Genomic DNA, 22,507 nt, shown 5'->3' on the forward strand with positions numbered 1-22,507 from the left:
ATATATATATATGTGTATATATATATATATATATATATATATATATATGTATATATATATATATATGTATATACATACACTAATTACGCTCTATTAATGTGTCCATTACTCTTAATAACAAGCTCTATAGAGGACATTGGTTATCTGTGTGAAATCGAGTGGTACCCTTTAAGTACCCTTGGAACAATTGTTTTCATAGAGATCAAAAAGAATCCTGTTGCTACCTTTTTGTTTTGTGATAATGATACTCTTTGTTTTTGTTTCATCCTTTGTGCACGTCGGAAAAAGCTGCAGCTGCTTTCATCAAAAGGATAGTGGCTAAAAAAACCTATGTATTCTCTTCATCTCATTCTTGATGACATATCTGTAACTGACGCAAGTGATAAAAGTATAAAACATGTTTTCTAGAGCATGTTGATTTGTAATAGAGAATAATGCTCTGCCTTTACTATTTCTTCATTATCTTATTAAAGTAAATGCCTGTTTGAGGGAGAATTAACCAGGTAAACATAAAATGATGTTAATTTTAATGTGTATCATTCATGGTTTCAGTGTGTCCTTCAATTTGTTCTTATCATTGTTTACAGCTGTTATATATAACATAACATTCTTTGTGGTTTTTTCAGCTCTTGCGTGAATTGAAGCATCCAAATGTAATTGCGTTACAGAAAGTGTTCCTGTCTCACAGCGATAGAAAAGTTTGGTTGCTGTTTGATTATGCTGAACATGACTTGTGGGTAAGGATCCCCTGTTTCTAAGATGTGGTCTGTGCTCTCTATGGATACACTAAATAATTATTTTCACTAAACTGAGTTTGTAGGTGAGTTGTGATGACCCAAAACACCTTAGCTCACAACACCACTATGCAATATGAAAAATCAACCTGTTGAGCTTTGGCTGGTCTGGAATGGCTCTGTATAGTGCATGTCTTAGAGTGATTAAACTGTAAATCAAGGGCCAAAATCGTTGAGCTGTTCCTGATCTGACCTTTAGTGCTAAGGAAATTATGTCGGCTTGCGAGCAGGGCTCTCTCCACCTAATGTATCGGGTTGTCTTAGTCTGTCAATTCCAGTCTGGTCATACCCCTTGAATATATGTATTGTATTAAGTGCTGCGTAAATTGTTGGCGCTATATAAATAAAAGATAATAATAATGTCAGTAAAATTATTAATTATATATGAATAATATTACTTTTTAATTCTAAGGTTCATTTCATGTAAGTATCGGTATTGTGGTCACTATATACGGTATTTGTTCTTTGTGTTGAATATCATAGAATTTCGATTCTAATTATTAATGAAACAATACATATAATACAAGCAGAGTTATCCAGCTCACAAATGCTTAAAACTGCATGGAGAATATGTGCTTAGCCTGCTGCACTATTATTTCTGATATGACAGTCCCTCTGCTGGAAAATCAGAGAATGACCTTAAGATTTATATTTAGAAATTAGTCTCATTATTCCATATGGAGAACACAACCTGTCACACAGCATCAGAGAGCGCTACACAGCTGTCATAGTGACTGGCAAGTCAATTTATTGACAGCACTGTCTATGAATCTAAGGAAACATCTGCTGTGAGAGCACATCCATTTCAATTTCCTTCAGCAACGTTTCACCGCATATCCAGCATGATCTTTCTGCAGGAGTCTGGATCCAACAAGGGACTGTTAAACCTGACCCATGGTCCTTCCAAATACATTTAGTGTGGAAGCCTCGTTTTTATGTCGTATTGTTTGACGTGATTTGTACTTTTAAGGGGGGAATATTAGCATCCCCAAAAGCTGAATCTTAAAATCTGTTATCCCTGATCTGATTTGGACATTCGTACAAATTAACAGAATTGGCAGATTTTGTTAAAATGTAATTCAAATGTACGAACCCAATGCACAAATCTACCAAACACTTGTTCTCTCTTTAAAGTCACAATGAAACCGAAATGTTTTGCTGTGACACAGATCATGGATACACTTTTGAACAACTTAATCTCTTTATATTTTGTATAATATGTACGACTTTGATATTAAAAGGTACATGGGCAAAATTTTGGCTCCATTCGTCTGCTTGGTAATGAAAACCAGTCATGGTGTTACTGGACTGTTTCATGGTGCCTTGGACCTAGTTGATCGTCCTGATTTTACTTGCACCTTGCTGTGGCTCAGGTGTTATCTGTATTTGCCATCTTATGATTCAAACCAGGTTAATGCTCTTTTTTCCTCCTCTGTTCTAGCATATTATCAAGTTTCATCGTGCCTCAAAAGCAAATAAAAAGCCCATGCAGCTGCCAAGATCAATGGTCAAATCACTGCTCTATCAGATCCTGGATGGAATCCATTATCTGCACGCAAACTGGGTGCTTCATCGAGACCTGGTATGCAATGCTAATTTCATCTGAAGGTTTTCTGTAGGTCATTTGTATATATCAATGCTAACAGCTTTCCTGGCATTGTTGTCGAAGAGGAATAGACTTTAAAAATAAAACTAGTTCAAAATAAGTTTCTATTTTCAGAAGTAGAAGCACTGTAGAGCTCATTTATTAGACTACAATTCTCCAAGTGAAAGTCCTCAAAAACACTCTTTGGCGCCAGTGTAGTTTCCCTGATTTCTCCAAAGAACTAAGAATGCTCACTGCCACATAATCAGAATTCACAAATATTTTCTGTTAAAGGCATGTTGTGATGCTTGCAAAAAGTCAAAATAATCTTCGGGTTTTAAAGGAAAATTATTTTGGGTGGGGAACCATAAGATTTTAGGTATAGTACAAGGCAGATATTAAATGTGAGCTAAACTTGTAGAAAAACCTTACATGCCTCATACCTTTTCATATGGTTGCCAAGTGGCCAGTATTTGACTAAAATTTTATATAAAAAATCAATCTGGTTGCTGGTTGGTTACGGAGACTGGCCTCCAGCATGCATAGAAGTATAGCTGCCTCCTTACTGACAGACGCAATATAACAGATCATGAAAAAGCAAAAAAGTAACTAAGGTTTTCAGCACATCTAAATACTAACCTCTGCCTTTTCAGTCTGTTCCTATGTGTAGTTAACCTCTGATGCTAAAGTGCAAAACTTCAAGAGCATGTGTGGTTATCCTCTGGAGTCAAAACTGGAATATGTATGTAGTTAACATCTTCAATGCTGATGAGCAACTTTGAAAAATGTGTAGATAATCCCTTAGAAGTGCAAAACGTCTCAGAATATAGTAAATCTCTGCACTACTGGAGTGTGAATGCATAATCTAAACAATGTGGCAAATAGATGAGTCGGGTGCGTGACACCATGGCTAATGATGAGTGCCAATACATTTTTTGCTACTTTTAGTAAAATAACTTCTAATACAGCTAGAGATGAAATATGAAATATCTAGCTAGAGATCAGAATATATACCTTGCAACATTAAAACCAAACAACAGAATACTGTACAGTATATTGCAGTACAATAAAATATGAATATTTTTTGGTCATTCAGAGGAAACCCATGTACCCAGTATGTACAGTGAAGGAAAAAAATATTTGATCCCCTGCTGATTTTGTATGCTTCCCCACTGACAAAGACATGATCAGTCTATAATTTTAATGCTAGTGAGAGACAGAATAACAACAAAAAATCCAGAATAACACATTTCAAATAAGTTGAAAGTAAGTGAAATAAGTATTTGACCCCTTTGCAAAACATCACTTCACGACCACCCACGACCCATTTTCAATGTCCTGGCTGAGGGAAGGACGTTCTCGACCAAGAATTGATGCTACATGACCCAATCCATCGTCCCTTTGATGCGGTGAAGTTTTCCTGTCCCCTTAGCAGAACTGATCTTGTCCCTGACATCCTTGGACAGCTCTTTTGTCTTGGCCATGGTAGAGAATTTGGAATTTGATTGATTGCTTCTGTGGACAGGTGTCTTTTATACAAGTAGCAAACTGAGATTAGGAATACTACTTTTAAGAGAGTGCTCCTAATCTCAGCTTGTTCCCTGTATAAAAGACACCTGAGAGCCAGACATCTTGCTGACTGATAGGGGATCAAATTCTTATTTCACTGTATTTGAAAATTAAAAAAAAATGTTTGGCAAACATATTGGGCTGGATTTAAATATGGAGAAAAATATGTCGCAAGTAATTAAATAGCATAGACTTTGATGCAAAATGAGAAATAGAAACAGAGATATACTGGTCAGGTTCATTAACTGAGATAAAGGGTATATTTTTGTCTCGGTTTTTCCTTTGCAGCATATGTCAAGATTGTTACCAAGGGATTTGTGATATATTTTTCGCCTATCCAGTATATTATAGTTAATAAGGTAGTTATTGAATATACAGTACCCTATTATTTTTATTATATGCAAAATATATTGATCTTTGTTGTAAGAAAGTTACAAAAAACTTTTATTATATGAAAATAAATGCCTTCACCCAGAAATATAATAATTATTTTATATATATATATATATATATATATATATATATATATATATATAATGAAACATATATATATAGTAGAGGTGGAGTTGTGCAGTACGAGCCGTGAGTGTCTGCAAGAGGGGCAGCCCACCCTTCAAAACAAATGTGGACAATCGCCAAAAAACCTTAAAAGTGTTTTAGCTGGCTTGCAAAGAGACATAAAAAGTGAAGCTGAGCCAGGCATTTCAGTTAAGCTCAAGCTGACTCAAGACTGTCTTATTAGCTAATATATTGAGACAGGTCATTTCATGGAGATGTATGAGCTGATCATAACCTCTTCTCAGAACCCAAATTTCTGCATTGTGTAAATAAGTGCAGGGACAATATTAAGAGCTCTCCAGTGACCTGTTTATTAACAGAAATGTACAAAGAACAAGAGGTCATCCTCTGAGGCTAGAAAAGCAAAGATTTCATACACAACAAAGGAAGCAATTATTTACAGTAAGGGCAATAAGATATGGAATTCACTGCCAAAGGACGTGGTGCTATCAAATACAATGGATGCCTTCAAAAGGGGTCTGGGTATTTTTTATTTAGAAAAGCAGAACCTACAGAAGATACAATATTCTGATCACCTTTTGAAATCAAAGATTTTTCCCCTGGCAAAATCTGGAAAAATAGCAAAATTTTGCTTTTTTGCAGCCTTTTGGATCAAAAATAGGAAGGATAGGTAGGGTGCTTGAATTTAGGACTTGTCTCAATAGACAACACAGTTGTGCTGACAACTGACATCTGGGATAACTCAATTAGAGGGAATGTTGCTAGCTACATAAATGAGTTGTACTGTATTGATTTAACCTATTGTCATAATGGGACACAATATGTTTACTTTTTTATTGTTCTAATACAGAGCAGATCAGGATTGGCTGATTGATTTATAACAGTACTACTGAGTAAACATGTTTTATTTTCCATCACCTGAGCTTGTATCCTAGGAAGGAAAGGTTGAATCATTAAAACATCTGCACAGAATGATCTTGTTCCCCTCCACAGTTTCCTAGATGCTATATTATTTTTGAGCTATTGCACTGTTAATATACTTTGTTGGTATTAAATATCCCAGTAGTATATAAAGGGTTTAGTGGCACGTATTTGGATAATCAGTAACTGGCAACACTAATCAACTATGGAACAGATGCCTATATAAAAACAGTTTTATTGTCTTTGTGGCTGTTATGATGTTGTAAAGCACAGTTTCCTTTTGGGCAAAGTGGCTGTTTTGTTAAATCCTGTTTCTACATTAGCAATAACAAATCGGGAAAGTGGAGGTCAGTGGCATACTAGGATCATCAACTATGAGCCACAGATGATGGAAACGTGAGTGCAAATCATTAATAAGGAATATCCTTAAGACAGGCGTATGGTGTGATTAATATGATTTACCAAAGTTGTTTTCATGGTGAGAAATTTACTTTTTTCCTTGAGGTTCTGCAGAGCTGAAAGGAGATACGGAGTAATATAATTTGTGCAAACACTCACTTTTTATGCAATATCACAAAAACAAGAATTGTCTTTATATTTGCTTAACCCAAACCATTTCTTTTAACTGATGCATAAATTCCATCATTTCCAATGGCCAAAGAGGGAAACATGTTTCCAGTAAATCCATAGCTGCTAGACAGTCGACAATGCCAGTGTCAGCAAAGGAGATTTTGAGATTCCAGGGAGTCAAAGACATTCTGTGTCTGGACATTCTACAAAACAAACAAGTCTGACTGTGAACTGTCACATGTGTACATGCTTCAAACCTGCTTGAAATAGAAAACTTTTTTTTTCCAAATCACTTACATCCCCTTTACCGGTGTGATATAAAGCAGAGAGGTTTTCATTGCCAGTGTACTGTTTTTTGATCTTGAAGCAAGCTGTCCAGGAAGAGAAATCACTTATTATTTTTCATAATGACACCATCTAGTATGTAATCCTCTCTGTGGTCACTATATTTAATGATATTAAGACATAGCTTTACATAAAGTTGAGCTGAGTTGGCAGTTGGGTTAACTTGCTGAGGCTAGCTAGACCATGTGTGGGTTAAGGTGGGTGCATGACACCCAGACACCCGACATGTAATGCATGATACTTCACCCCACAGTAGGGCATGTCATCTTGAAGATTGTGACCTGCACTGAAGACAGAGCTATGCGCAAGTTAAGAGGGTAGGAGAGTAATGCGAGGTGTCTAACTAATGGGAAAGGGAGAGATTGTGTGTATGTATGTGTAAGTGTATGGTGTTAGAATGACTGTTAATGTATGATGTTGGACAATGTGCACAGGACATAATAACAATCATCTTTTCCTAAGCAGGTCTAAAAATTAGGTTAATGCAACCTAAGATGAACAACAACACATGACATATTACATCGTGTTATTATTTATTCAACATAAAATAAAACTAAAATGGAGAAGCTATGTGTGAATAGGTGCATCTCATGATTTAGTAGCTTGTAGAACCATTAGCAGCAATAACTTTACAAATGGTTTACTGTCTCTCACATTGTTGTGGAAGATTTTTGGCCCACTCTTCTTTACAATGTTGCTTAAGTAAGTTGAGTGTTGGCCTAACGTTTGACTCTAAAATACTTTGGTACTGAAGAGTTCATGTTTGACTCAATGACTGCAAGGTTCCCAGTTCTTGTGGCTGCAAAACAAGCCTAAACTCATCACCTTTCCACCACCGTGTTTTTCAGTTGGTATGCGGTGTTTGTGCTGATATGCTGTGTTTTGGTTTTGCCAAATCTGGCACTGTGCATTATGGCCAAACATATACACTTTAGTCTCGTCTGTCCAAAAGAACATTGTTCCAGAAGTCCTGTGGTTTGTTTAGATGCAACTTTGCAAACCTAGCTGTACTGCCATTTTCTTTTTAGAAAGAAGAAGCTTTCTCTTGGCAACCCTTCCAAACAAACCATACTTATTCATTTTTTTTTCTAATTATACTGTCATGAATTTTAACATTTGACATGCTAACTTGATCCTGTAGAGTATGAGATGTAACTCCTGTTTTTTTTTTTGCAATTTCTCTGAGCATTGCATGGTCTGACCATTTGCTGGGACTTCTACTCCTTTGAAGATTGGCACGTCGGATGTTTTCGACTTTTGAATAATCTTTCTTACTGTAGAATAATGGACTTTAAATTGTTTGGAATGGCCTTATTACCCTTTCCAGATTGATGGGCAACAACAATTGCTTCTCTAGGATCACTGCGGATGTCTTTCCTCCTTGGCATTGTGTTAACACACACCTGGATGCTCCCGATCAGCAAACTGCTGAAATGTCTGTTTTTTTAGAGGTGGTCACACTTGCTGATAATCGATTGTTGTTGTGTCCTGATATGTAAAACCATACAATTCAAAGAGGGCGTACTTTCTTTTTCACATGACATATATACAGAGTGCCCTTCACTAATATTGGCTCTCTTGGTAAATATGAGCAAAGAATCATGTGAAATATATGTGTGGCACAATTATTGGCACTCCTATGAATTCATATGAGAAAATATATTTGAAATACATTCCCATTGATATTTTATATTTTTTAGTATACCTGGGTGACTAGGAACAGGAAATTGTTTAACTATGACTTCCTGTTTCAAAGGGGTATAAATAGTAAGTAACACAGGTTAAATTCCCTTAGTAATTCATCACAATGGGTACGACCAAGGAATATAGCTGAAATGTGCAAAAGGTTGTTGAGCTTCACAAAATAAAAAGTGGCTATAAGAAAATAGCAAAAGCATTGAAAATGCCCATTTCTACCATTAGGGCAATAATTAAGAAGTTCCAGTCAACTGAAAATGTTATGAATCAACCTGGAAGAAGCCTTGTCTCTATATTGTCTCAACACACTGTGAAGAGGATGGTTAAAGTGGCCAAAAAGTCTCAAAGGATCACAGCTGTAGAATTGAAAAAGTTGGTTGCATCTTGGGGTCAGAATGTCTCCACAACTACATTCTGATGTCACCTACAGTTACTTGAAAGGTTTTCAAGAAAAAAAAGCCTCTACTCTCAACCAAATACAAACTCAACTTTCCTCAGTTTGCCAGACATTCATGGGTCTTCAAATGGGATCGCGTTCTATGGTCAGATGAAACCAAAATAGAGCTTTTTGCCAATAACCACAAGAGTTGGGTCTGGCGCACACAGTGAGGTAGCCATATGAAAAAGTACCTCATGCCCAGGATTAAATTTCATGATGGCTCTTTAATGTTTTGGGGCTGTTTTTTTGCCAGAGGACCTAGACATTTTGTTAGGATACATGTTTGTATATTATATTCAAAACAGTGTCTTTCTGGGTCCAGAGATTTCCATTATATGTGGCTGTTTTTGCCTTTTCGCTAAAAATATAATACCATAGTGTTTCCACGGAAGAGGGCATAATTGAATGCATAAAAATATAACTTAGTTTAGGCTAGTTGTAGCATGATATCACAGTGCAGTCATCTGTCTGTGAGGTATAACAATGAAAAATTAACTAAGGAAGACAAGAAGCCTGTAGAGATTTGTTCCCACGGGAATGAAGTTTGAAGACTGTTCCCTTCAAACTATTCTCATACTTTGATGCTCTATGTAAGGGATTTGGTTTGTACTAAACAACTCATAACAAAGATACAATTTCATTGTTTAAATAATAATACTATGGCTAAAAGAATGATTACAAGGAAGTGCACTTTAATTTTAATTCTGTATCCAATGTGTGTACATTGTGTCATATATATATCCTTAAAACTTGAAGGTAAAATGTATTCTTCTAAAATGTAGGCTTTGTACATCATTGTTTCCAAACACTCAAATACTTGCTTGTCAGGAGAGAACTTGAGTTTCATGTGCTATTGGAATTTATTTCAATGTACCTCTAAAGGATTTTTATTGTACCAATGCACTTAACGAATAAGGGTAAAATGAGGAGCTAAAATAGAAGGCACAAATCACATTGCTATGACTTCTTGTTCTATAGTCCTAAAAAAGCCTGGTAAGCATCTGAGGGGCTTCTCTTGGGCTACAATATTGGGAAGTAAACCAATACCCGTTAAGTAGGTAACACGAGTGCCTGTGCAAATGTCACATATTTTAACCAGGTCCCCAGTTGATGCTCAGTTGTATGTACCTTGGCTAAAGCACTACTACAAAAGATAGATAGATATCTCTAACCACTTAAAGGGTCCAAAGTTAGTATAAAATATATATATTTTTAAAAACTATTTTTTAGAAACGGCAAGGTAGCATATTAACACAGTGGAATGCCGAACACATATTTAACACAATATTCAAACATACGTTGTAGGTATTGTTTGTAATGTTAAACAGGATTATTCACATTGAAACATAAGATCCACTTTGTATTGAAGCACTCTGTAAATAAAAAATGATTATATGATGATAAAAAAATATTGTCATGTCTTATTTTGTAATTTGCCTCCAATCGAAAGTATAAAAATAAAACACAGAGCAATATTTTAACGTAAAACTAGCAATAAGGGGCACACTAAAACAACTTTTTTAAGGAGGCCATATGTCTATGAGATTAACCCATTGTACCCAGAGGCTAGTCAGCTGTGGTACTTCTGCATACAAAACTGCTAAGGTAAGTGTTTATCGACATTGCACAATGTAATTGGTGGTGGAATATTAACAACAACAGTCCTGACACCACTAGAAGCAATATAAAATGTTCCCAAATATATATATATAAAGGTTCCCAGATGGTCTGTCCAGGCGCCCCTAAAACCTCTGATGAGTTCTCCATGCAGGCTGATCACACTGCTGACCAATCTGTGATTAGCGGAAGTGGGGATCAAAGTGAAAGAGGGAAAACTCTCCCTCTTCAAAAATAATTAAAAAATCTAACTATTTTACAAAATGGTTACAAAATATTAAAATATAAAATAAAATTAAAAAATAATAATTAAACAGACTCCAGTGATGTCACCATACACAACATAAGGGGTATCACCCAGTTCCAAGAGAAATCCCTGAGGGATCTCCAGTAAAACAAAAAGAGTTTAAAAATATAATAATAATAATAATAATAATAAACAACATTGAAAAAATGAAAGTGTCCAAAAACCTTGTGCACCTCCCTCTACATATATGCCTTAAAACAATTTCTTTAAAAAATAAATCAATTATTTTGCCCCCAATACACAGTTCAAAAATAATAAAGGATAATGTAGTATATAAGAGAACATGTTGCTCCCTTATAAAATAAAAAACCTATCCAAGTGGATATATATTCTACTCATACTGTATTCATTGATTTTGTGGGACATAACGTTGCTGTATTTTTACATTTAATTCATCCTAAGTGAAAGACTATACACAAATAAAAGTGGTATAAAGAGAAAGCCCATTCTGTCCTTGAAAAGGCAATATATCATTTGTGTGGCTACACTAAACATGGAAAAGGGGACTCATGGGTGAACAAAGATTAAATACTGCTTAAATAGCAAAAAAGTTCCTGTCCCTTAGGGGTTAAAATGATTAGTACTTCAGATATTGTTTTTTATTTATTGACTTGTTTCTCATACTGTTGAAATGGCGCGACTGGCTGCTCTAGGAGGCCTTGAACGCACTGCACAGCCTACCCTGCGATTATTCTCCACGAGGTTATAGTGAATTTGGAAATGAAAGTTTTTTCCCCCCATTTTGCAGCTGCCTGACATGTTTTTAATGATAACTCATTCATGAGAATAGCTGCTTTGGTTCCCATGACAACCCACCCCGTGCGGCCTAGGTATTGAAGTTTTGCTCTCTATTCTTGACTGATTTTTCAAGCAAGAGAAAGCATCCTGTGTTTTAATTAGAAACAGCTATTCCATAATAGCTATAAATGCAAATACTGATAACATTAATAATCATAATTGTTTTTGCACTTTTGTGTCTTATTCCTCTTGTGATGTTTTTCCTACTAGTAATGTCAATATGCAGTTGTAAGAGCCTTAATGTCTTGTATACCAATAATATTAATTTGGATACAGGTAATATTTTGCACTCACGCTAACTGTGTTGGGGCATCAGGGTTCATCAGCGGCTCATCAGTTCACAGGGTCAACTTGATTCTTTCAGAAGTATGTGTACAAAGAAAATAATGACATTAACAATGGCACACATGTATGACAAAATCATTATAACATACATTACAGGTCATCTGCTGGTAAAATACATGGACATTGGATGCACAGGTCCTCCTAGGTGCACGAGGACACAAAGATATGCACCCCACCACTAGGAACTATGAACAGTGTGCATATGGCAATATAATTTGATTTCATTAAGGCCCAATATGTATCCTTATTTATTTATTCTAATATATTTGAGAGAAATTCCATCTCATTATCTCCTTTTACATTCAAAAAGTTCCATAGCCAACTCTGGGAAACCCTGTGGCAGGTTACAAATGTGCTGCTGAATGGAGCTTTGGTGAATCAGCTGGGGTCAACTCTTGAAGGCCTAATTAGCCTAGAACACTAATCACCAATTTATGGTATATGACATTTATGACTTACCATCCACTTTGTGAGTTTAAGTTTTTTATGATCAGGCCTCACTGAACACTCTAATATTTTGGGTAAAACACAGATGTGTTTCTTTCCCTTTTTCTTAGTGTTGTTCATACTAAATTTATTATAATACGGGAAGGGAAATGGGGAATGAGGAAGGGTGAAGGCAAAGGAATACTGCAAGTTGCGCCAGACAAACAGAATTATGGTGGTATACAAGGTGCCCAAGTCGTAAAAAACTTTGCTCCGATAATTTTATAATAAAGAGGGCTTAATTGACTATACCATACATATACTACCTGTGTTTGTGCTTACCAATCTGAAGATTTCCAGGAATGAAATATTTTGTATTTGATAATGTCACTGATGGATCCACTGGGTAGGAGCTATAGGTTACCAGTAAACATACTGTTAGACCACTTCCAATATGTGGTATTTTGATGGATATAAAGTTCCATTATAACATATCCAATACACCTGTCGTTGTCACCTGTGTGTGTTCCATCACTACTATTCTGGTAATTTAATGTAATGTCTATGATGAAGAGAGGTATCATTGACATATTGTATTTCTCTGCCTCCGGTGCATTTCCTGCTAAATAAAGGAATTAAAAAGTTACTAAAATATGTTGTAAACCTAATGTAAATACTACCATCTAGTTCCAAAACAAAGACAATGTAAACAAGGGATATAAAGAAGTTTAATTAAAGTTAATTTTATGTTTTGCAGAAACCAGCAAACATCCTGGTAATGGGGGAAGGCCATGAGAGAGGAAGAGTCAAGATAGGTAAAAAAAAAAACCAAAAAAACTCTCCATAATACACACGATTTGAGATTAAATCGTAGCCTAGTATCCCTAGTACCATATAATTAGTGGAATCTTAACATTTTCAATTGAAGCACTAAGATAGGTAGCTTAAATGGGATGGATGTTTATTTACGTTTACTGTTATATTGTTCTGGGACACATGGGAAATGAATGAATATTGCTTCTATGTATATGAGGTACTTAGGTATTTACAATAATCATTCAAAAATATTATTGGCATTTATAACTAAAAGCAATTTATATCCATTTAATCATTATCTGCTTTTATTGGGCAACATAGAGAAAGATATAGAACTGCATACCATTTTTGGACATCAAAGATCTTTTCTTCAGATGGAATCATCAGACCTTAGGGTTACTAATGCTTTCAGGACCTCAGAGGTCTTTTCTTGGTGAAAACATTCACTAAACAATTGCAATGCATGTTTACACATCTGAAATGGATATTACCACAGCATGAAGATTTTTGGAAAGAGAAAGGGGCTATTTACAGAGTTAGCTGTTTACATGGTAGTGTGAAATTAGTAAATTATTTAACTCTAAAGCTCTGCCTTTGCAGCCTTGGAACATCTCAGAATTATACCTAAAGCACTATTGCATGACTGATTATATCACTGTAACTAAATGTTTCATTTTTACCCAGAATTAAGTACAACCTACTTAGAAATAACTATTTTTTTCCCTGTAATAATTATTTGTTATCTAATGGATAATGTCCAGTTGTAAATTCATTAGTGGTAGAACCGCTGAAAGCCATCAGTTGATAATGAATGGCAGCAATCTGGTTAAAGAATAAATACTGTGTGTATTTTCTTTAATACGCCATGAAAATGGAAAAGGTGTCCAGAGTTTTTTTAAAATTTTTCCTGTTTTCTGCACCAGTCAAGAAACAGACGCATGCTCGGATATACTGTATCTTCCTCTAGGAAGTAGAAACTGGACATATAAGTGATATTATTTATCACAGATATCCTAAAAACCACTACATGGTGTGTTTAAAATATTCAGTGGGTATAATTTATGCTCTACTGAATAATATCTAGTTAATTTAGGTGACAGAGTCACTTTAAAATGTTCTTGTCTCTTTCAGAACCTAAAATAGTGCAATTTGTTTAGGTATTGGATCAGTGATTCCAATATGTACAGCATCTAAAACATTTACTAGATAATCTTGTGAGCAGTAACTATGATCAAATAATATTTTCATGAATGGTATATCATGTGTAAAATAGCTATAATGGTGTACAATAGGATATGATACACATTTATAACAAGGCACAAGTTATGCATAAATCCAGTAGAAGAAAGGCATCGTCCTCTAAAATGACTTCTGATATTATGTGTTATTTTCCTTTTTTCTGTGTGTTCTTTTCTTTAGCTGATATGGGTTTTGCCAGACTCTTCAACTCCCCGCTGAAGCCACTAGCAGATTTGGACCCAGTGGTAGTCACATTCTGGTACAGAGCACCAGAATTGTTGCTTGGAGCAAGACATTATACTAAGGCCATAGGTAAGTGTACACTTTGACTTCTTTCTCTCCAAGCCTCTCATTGATTTTTTAGTGGAAACATTAAAAAATTGTTTCCAGATTATCAAAAAATTAGGTAAATGCAATTTAGGGTGAACAATAGCTCATGACATATTACACAGTGTCATGATTTATTCAACAACAATAAAGCCAAAATGGAGAAACCATATTCGAAAAACTAAGTACACCTTATGATTCAATAGCTTGTAGAACTATGTTTAGCTGCAATAAGTAATCATTTTCTGTATGTCTAAATCAGTCTCTCACATCATTGTGGAGGAATTTTTTCTTCTTTACAATATTGCTTCAGTTCATTGAGGTTTGTGGGTGTTTGTTTATGCACATCTCTCTAAAGGTCCCGCCACAGCATTTCAATTGGGTTGAAGTCTGAACTTTGACTGGGCAGCAGCAACACCTTGATTCAGCCATTCTGTTGAAGATTTGCTGGTGTCCTTGGGATCATTGTCCTTTTGCGTGTCCCAATTTCAGCCAAGCTTTAGCTGTTTTACAGATGGCCTCACATTTGACTCTTGGTATAAAGAGGAGTTAATGGTTGACTCAATGACTGCAAGGTTAATTCACGCTGCCCTTTTTTTCGAGAGAAGAGGCTTTCTCTTGGCAACCCTTACAATCAAATGATACTTGTTCAGTCTCTTTCTAATTGTACTGTCATGAACTGTCTGAGATGTAACTCTTGGGCTTTTTGCAATTTCTCTGAGCATTGCATGGTCTGACCTTGATGTTAATTTGCTGGAACGATTGGCAACTGTCTTAAATATTTTCCACTTTTGAATAATCTCTCTCACTGTAGAATGATGGACCTTAACTTGTTTGGAAATGGTCCTATAACCCTTTCCAGATTGATGTGCAGCAACATTGTGGCATTGTGTTAACACACATCGTTCTTCTTCACATAACTGTATGTGTTAGCATGAGTGTGAAAATGTTTGTGTTATTATGTGTGCCTGTGCATATGTTATTTACGGGGGACATTAGGGAAATGGGGTCACTTGGCTGTACCTGGCCCATGGGTCAGATGGTGCCAGTCTTCCCCTGCTCTTAGGTAACAACCTATAAGTGATTATTTTTCTGAATGATTTCCATGATTAAAAAATTATCTCAGGGAAGGATATGGAAAATATTTCTGCTGTTACATTTGGTTACAAACGTGTTATTTTCATGAGGGTAGGAGGAACAGCGCCTTCAACCACTTGAAAGCCAACTGTGTAGGAGGTATGTAGCAGGTGAAGTGGGCTCAGGAGGCTGGCTACGTATCTCCTACATAATCTGTCTTTAGAGATTGCTTAAAAAACTGTTTTCTGTGATTTAGTGGTTTAGTTTTAGTTACTTTTACTATTTGGTTTCAAACTTATGGGGAAATAATGTGACAAAAATGAATACCTATGAATAGCTTAACTTGTCGTAAATGTAGATTTCCCCAGTTAAATTGTAAACTGTCAATAAGGCTGTCACCTAAATGTAACACTAACAAACCTCTTACAATAGACCAGGGGTGTCCAACCTGCGGCCCTCTGGCTGCTGCAGGACTACATCTCCCATAATGCTCTTTCAGCTAAGGGGCTGGCTGAGGAGTATTGGAGATGTAGTCCTACAGCAGCTGGAGGGCCTCAGGTTGGACACCCCTGCAATAGACTATGCCTTCCAGGGGAAAAATGTGTCCCATCACTGAAAGGGTTAATATTGGTATTGCTGCTACTGATTTAATCCTTCTTATTGATCATGGGTAAAGCAGTTTATCATGATAAGCCAATATAGTGTTATTTAGTAGTGTGAATGATTGGGAACAACAGGAAATATCACATTGAGCATCAGGAAAATTATGCGCGCCGTTAACTTGAAAACCAGCAGCATTTAGTGCCAAGCATGGATTAACTTGTTTTTATCAGAGCAGGTGGTGTGTGTGTAGTGGAACGTAGTTTTATCTGATGATTGTTTGGTTTGATAGCCATAAGACACAAAAGCTTTAGCGATAGCCCATTATTGAGCATTGCACAGCTGTTTCCCTTTTGGCAATACTGTATTCCTCGCATTCCTAACACATTGTTATATGTTTTTCCTGGTGGCAAGTGGTCGTGCAAAGTAGCATCACATCTTTCTATATCATTTTCATTGAGGTGACCAGATGGCCTTTTTAACAAGGGACACATAAACAATGTGGGTTAGAGTTGCATTTAGTACAGTCCTGGAGTATGCATTTTTATGTGGATTACTGGTTAAAGGGATAATCTAGTTATTTTGTTTTTTAAATGGACATTTCTATTTTAGGCACCATGTGTGAAATCGCCAGCACTTGGCACTTGTATGTGGCCTGTTAGAGTAGACAAAATCATCAGAAAATGCTTCCTTGTATTACCTTTTGTTTTCAGAGTCGTTACAACCATAATGAAAGGTATTACAAATATATTTACCCCAAAAGGATGGTTAACTGGATTATGCTTTTTCTCTTGAATGGTCCTTAGTATTAATGAGACAGTGCAGAATTAATGTGATCCAAAAACAGATATTCCACATTCCTGCCATTGAAGGCATCATCAAAAGTATGTTTAGGCATTAGTAGCACAATTATCTTGTACCATTCGCTATTAACACAACACAGAAGAACTAGCCCAGTGCTAGATAGCAGCTGTACCACTTACTGGTGGTGGACATTCTTGCATGTGACAGTTCAAAGAGTCCTAAGTGCTATGAAAAGGGGTTTTGGCCAGACAATGTCATTCCTGAGTGATGAACACGTGTTTAACTTTTATCAGAGGAATGTGGAGTTTAATCAGGTGCAGCTTGCTTAATACATATGTGATTACAATGCTTCATAACCATTAAAAGGTTAGTTACTATTTTATTCTGAACCTACATCAACAACAGTTTATCTCTGCTTTATTAACTATATTTAGAACGCCAGCGTGTTTCAATTAGTTGTTCCAACTGTAATCAGAAGCAATTAAAGTTAATTATTATTGACTATATCCAGCAAAAAATGCACTTATGCCAATATAACCCCTTCCGTACCGGGACGTACCTGGTACTTCCTGGTTAACAGTCACCGGTAGACCGGGACGTACCAGGTACGTCTCCTCCAAAAAACGCCCCCACATCACCACAATCGCGGTGATCGCGGGGGCGCTGCTGCTGCCGTCTGCCCAGGAGTCCTGGGCAGACAGCACAGCCTGTCTAAGCCCTCCCCCAAGCCTACGATCACTCCCACGGAGTGATTCTCTAGGCAGAAACAGCGATTGCAGAAAAATCTGCAATCGCTGTTTCAGCTGCCACAGGCAGCTTCAGGGAAGGGGTGGGGGTGTTGAATGGGTCCCCACACAAGTGTGGGGGCCTGATCCAACACCCCCCTGCTGCCTGATCGCTCCATGAGAGCATCAGTGCAGCGTTAACCCCTTCAATGCCGCGATCGCTGCATTCAATGCCGCGATCGCGGCATTGAAGGGGTTAATTCCCGTTTTTTAGGGGGTTCTGCTACTGGTGGTCTGCCTGGAAGCCCAGGCAGACCTCCAGCAGCAAAAACGAACCCCCAGAAGTCCTCTGATCAGCCCTGTAGGGCTGATCAGAGAGACTCCTCTCCCACAATCTCCAGTCCACTGGAGATTGTGTCCCAGCTGCCAGAGGCAGCTTCAGGGACAGGGAGACAGGGCTCTTTGGTCTCCACATTAGTGTGGAGACCAGCCCCCCCACCCCCACCCCCCATAGTTAACCCCTACCCCCCCTCTTCCTCAATTAACCCCTTCAATGCTGCGATTGTTTATGACCCCCATCGCAGCATTGCAGGGGTTAATTAGTCCCCACAAGCTTGTGGGGACTAAATATCAATCAATGCTGTGCTTCAATGGAGCATCAGCATTGAAAGAGTTAAAAAAAAAATAATAATTTTTTTTAAAAAAATACTAATAAAATAATAAATAAAAAAATAATAAAAAAATAATAAAAATAATAATAAAAAAAATACCAGCACTGACCTGAAAGTCCAGGGTGCTTCCAGGTCAAATGCTGGGCTGATCAGATCGCTCCTGGCCAATAGGAGTGATCGGATCATTATGGCAGCCCACGGATGACCCTGCTCTACAAAGAGAGAGGGGTCATCTAGGGTAATTATGAAAAAACACAAATTATTAATAAATGAAATAATCATAATTATTACCTGATCACTTGTCGGTGACATTTTAAGTCGCTGATTATTGATCGGTCTCCCTGATTGATGTCAGCGGCCTAAACCTGTCACTTACAAGCAATCTGATAAAAAAAATATTTAAAAAAATGTAAATGCACATGTTCCAGTTTTGCCCTCATAGCTTCCTCAAAAAATGCATGAACCATGCATGTGAGGTCTTGTTGGAATCAGGGGATCTTGGTGAACAAAATGTGGTGTTTTCTTCCACTGTTGCACTTATGGTGTGCAAGAAATTCAGTGCAACATTGAAATGTATGCGTTAAAAACGCAATAAAATAATTTCCCTGTGAAGTTTGGCAGAAACGAGTGAAGAAATGGCTAGCTGAAAACTGTCAAAACTACCCTAGTTGAACACCTTGACTTGTCTACTGTTCATAAATATATACTTTTATGGGGTAATTTACAGCGGGGGGCTTCCAAAATGTCCCAAATGGGATATGGGCCCAGGAAACCAATTTCTGAAAATTCCAAATGTGAAAACGAAAATGCGCATGTTCCAGTTTTGCCCTCATAGCTTCCTCAAAAAATGCATGAACCATGCATGTGAGGCCTTGTTGGAACCGGGGGATGTTGGTGAACACAATTTGGTGTTTTTTTCTGCAGTTGCACAAATTCTATACAAAATATAATATAAAATCTAAAGCAACATTGCAACATATGCAAAAAAAACCAAAAAAATATAAAAATACCTCAAAATTTGGCAGCAACTGGCGATAAAATCCCTGTTTGAAAAGTGTCAAAATGACCCTAGTTGTACACCTTGACTTATCTACTTTTCATAAACATATAATTTTGGGGGGATAATCAGTATCTGTGACAACTATTGCAGTTATTAGACTACCATGCCAAATTTGCAAAAAATTACATTTCAAAAACACGATGCATGCCTTGCAATATTTGCCCTATACTGGTCAAAATAGATGAAAATCCTGGCCATGTTGGGTGGTTTCCAAATCAGGACAACTCAATGAATATATTTGGGATAATTTTTTCCCATTGGTTCAATGTGTGTACAATTTGTATGTATACAAAACTGTAAAAAAATGCGTTTTTTTCATTTTTTCACCACTTTTTCCAGTTTATTTCAAACAAAACAATGTACTACCCAGCTTAATATGGTTTCAAATGAAAGCCCTACTTGTCCTAAAAAAAACAATATATGATTTGTGTGGGTGCACCAATTAATAAGAGAGAAATTACAGTTGAAGAAAGACATGGCAAAAACACAAAAACGGCTCCGGTCCTTTAGCGACACGTTAGTATCAAAATCCCGGTCCTGAAGGGGATAAACATGTCTAAAAACAATCCTTCCATCATTTATCTAGTTATATTTGTGTTTATTTATTTGCTGATCGACTCTGAAACACTTTCGTGCTTTGTAAGTTAAAATGCAAGCACAGGCAATACCTTGTAAAATATATTTCTAAAATACAATGAAACACAAAACATACAGTATAGTTCAGTGTGTATTGTAATAGGTTTAGTAAGCATTTCTTAATTGCCATTGGAAATTATGTTTATTCGTTTATTTTGGATGTAGCCCAGGGACCTACTTTGACTCACATGGAGACGTATACAAAAAGCCATTGACCATTTTTACAAAAAGAGAACTCCTTTGTTGTTGAAATTAATGCTGATGTGGAAAATTGTTGCATATTATAAAACCAAAAATGTGGGTTTTAGGTTAAATTGTATTGGCCTGCTAGTAAAATACACTGGTTGCCAGTTGAACTAAAAGTGCATTGTCTTCAAAAAGTAGTATTTGCAACTTGTTGAGATGTAGTGCACCTCAAGGTTATGTTTATTTATACACACGTCTCTGTTTGGTTAACAGTTCATAAATATTTCTACCAATGTAAGATATCATTCTTGGAATGCATGGCTCACATTCAGGTGCCAAAGTGCATTTCCTTCCTATCGTTTAGTGACTGCAGAAACCCACTCATGTGTTTGTCATTTTAAATCATTGCATATAAAGGATGTGATAAGCCCAGGGTGCAGTTCTTGTCTGACCCAAATTGTCCATTCCAGGAGTCTTGTGAAAATTCTGAACATTTATTTTCCATTATGACATGGGACAGAGTCCTAGCTAAGGATCTTTGGAGCCTGGGTCGATGACTGAGGTTGCATCCTATTCTCAGATTAACTCATATTTGATTTTCTATTTTTCATGATATTCATTTAACAGTTGAATGTGTTTTTGGAAAAGAAAAACGGTAGCGATAGCCAGACAACAAATAATATACATAATTACATCACATTATAGGATGGAAGGAGACAATAACAAGTACTAATCAGATAATAGCTGTAAACGACTTTTTAATACTTTTTCCCTTTGTAAAAAAGAAGAGGGTCTTATAATTAAAAGCTAGAAATTGCGGTTAACTACTCATGTGTCACCTTTTTAACATTTGTCCACCTTATTTTTTTTTAGTTGGTAACATATAATATACAGTATGTAATTGCTTGTGTCCCTAAACTAAACTTTTTTTTGGTTATGGTTGCTGCTTTCCCTCTCATTGTTTAGCAGTGTTGGAGAGAGAATCCATATACTCTTCCAAATGCTACATGATTCATCTTTTTTGCTCAACAGATATTTGGGCGATTGGCTGCATTTTTGCTGAACTGTTGACATCTGAACCCATCTTTCATTGTCGCCAAGAAGATATTAAAACAAGCAACCCGTTTCACCATGACCAGCTGGATCGCATATTCAGTGTAATGGGATTTCCTGCAGGTAGCTGGTTTTTACCTATTGCATGGCACAGTGTATAAAGAATGCGTATTTTGCTTACTCATACCCAGAGTTACAAATAATATTAGTTGGATCTGAATACAGTACTTGTAATTGTATGGGAAAAACAATAATTCTTCCTTTGATTGTGCAAAGGCATCCTCCAACAACATAGCAATGACGTTTACCAAACTTTTCTAAAACAATACTGGAGTGACTTCTAAACTGTAAGCTTGTGTGAGCAGGGTCCTCCTTGACATTTGTTTTTGTAAGTCGAATTCTTATGTGATGCAGTAACCCCCCCACACACACAAAACATTCAAGCGATTTCCAACTGTGCCTCAACATTTAAAAAAAATACTTTTTGACTCCAAAATGGTAATCTGCTTTCTCATTTAATCATCAGGCTATAACTAATACTATCCTTATAAACAATTATATCCCTGTATATTTATTGTTATTGCTATTAATAAAAACACCCTTTTCACTGCTTAAAGTGAACATTCCGTTCTTCAAGTATAAGTAGCTGACCTTTTGTCTTTTGCACATCATTTCATTGATGAACAAGTCATTAAAGAGCAGCTGGTATTGTACAGCCCTGTAGATATGATGCCGATAAATAAATAATCTATGTATTAATATATATTACCTCATGTATATAGCTGTTTATATTTAAGTTAAACGTCATATTCAGATTTTGTACCACCAGAAAAGAGACCCTGCCAGGTCCACTAACCAGCTTCAGATGATTAACCCTTTCACGGCAGAAGACGTATCAGGTTCGTCATCAGAAAATGTCCCCAGAGGACCAATGACGTACCTGGTACGTCTTTCTAAAAAAAATGCTCCCATGCTGCCGCTATTGTGGTGATCGCAGGGGCACAGCCCTCCGAGCCTCTGATCTCTCCTACATTGAGGCTTAACTTCAGGTCAGTCAGTTAAGGCTCTACTATAATAAAGAGTGGGCTGATGATGATCTGATCACTCCTGACCAATAGGAGTGATCTGATCATTAAAACAGGAACTTGCTGGTTAAAAAAATACTCAAAAAAATTAATACAAAATTAGTATTTTTATTATATTGTTTATTATATTATTATTTCTGCCTTATTACTATCAGTGGCCTAAACTTGTTGCTTACAAAACTGCAATTTCAAAAAAACATGCCCTACCTATGCATATTGCTGTACCTGGGGTGGTGTTGCTGAATACAAATCATTAGTTTATTCTCTGCCTCACATACCCTGGGAAATAAACTTT

General features: G+C 36.5%; 1 protein-coding gene across 1 annotated transcript in view; it reads left to right on the plus strand.

The window, feature by feature from the left end:
• The window catches only part of CDK19 (cyclin dependent kinase 19), a 61,685-nt gene that overhangs the window by 21,356 nt on the left and 17,822 nt on the right, over window positions 1-22,507 (plus strand). Inside the window, exons 3-7 of the mRNA XM_053460052.1 lie at window positions 627-737; window positions 2,236-2,376; window positions 12,691-12,748; window positions 14,169-14,300; window positions 21,107-21,250. Coding sequence (XP_053316027.1) covers window positions 627-737; window positions 2,236-2,376; window positions 12,691-12,748; window positions 14,169-14,300; window positions 21,107-21,250 — 586 coding nt within the window. The remainder of the gene's footprint in view (window positions 1-626; window positions 738-2,235; window positions 2,377-12,690; window positions 12,749-14,168; window positions 14,301-21,106; window positions 21,251-22,507) is intronic.

This window comes from Spea bombifrons, chromosome 3 (genome assembly GCF_027358695.1).
Source record: "Spea bombifrons isolate aSpeBom1 chromosome 3, aSpeBom1.2.pri, whole genome shotgun sequence".
In the NCBI taxonomy this organism is placed as follows: Eukaryota; Metazoa; Chordata; class Amphibia; order Anura; family Pelobatidae; genus Spea; species Spea bombifrons.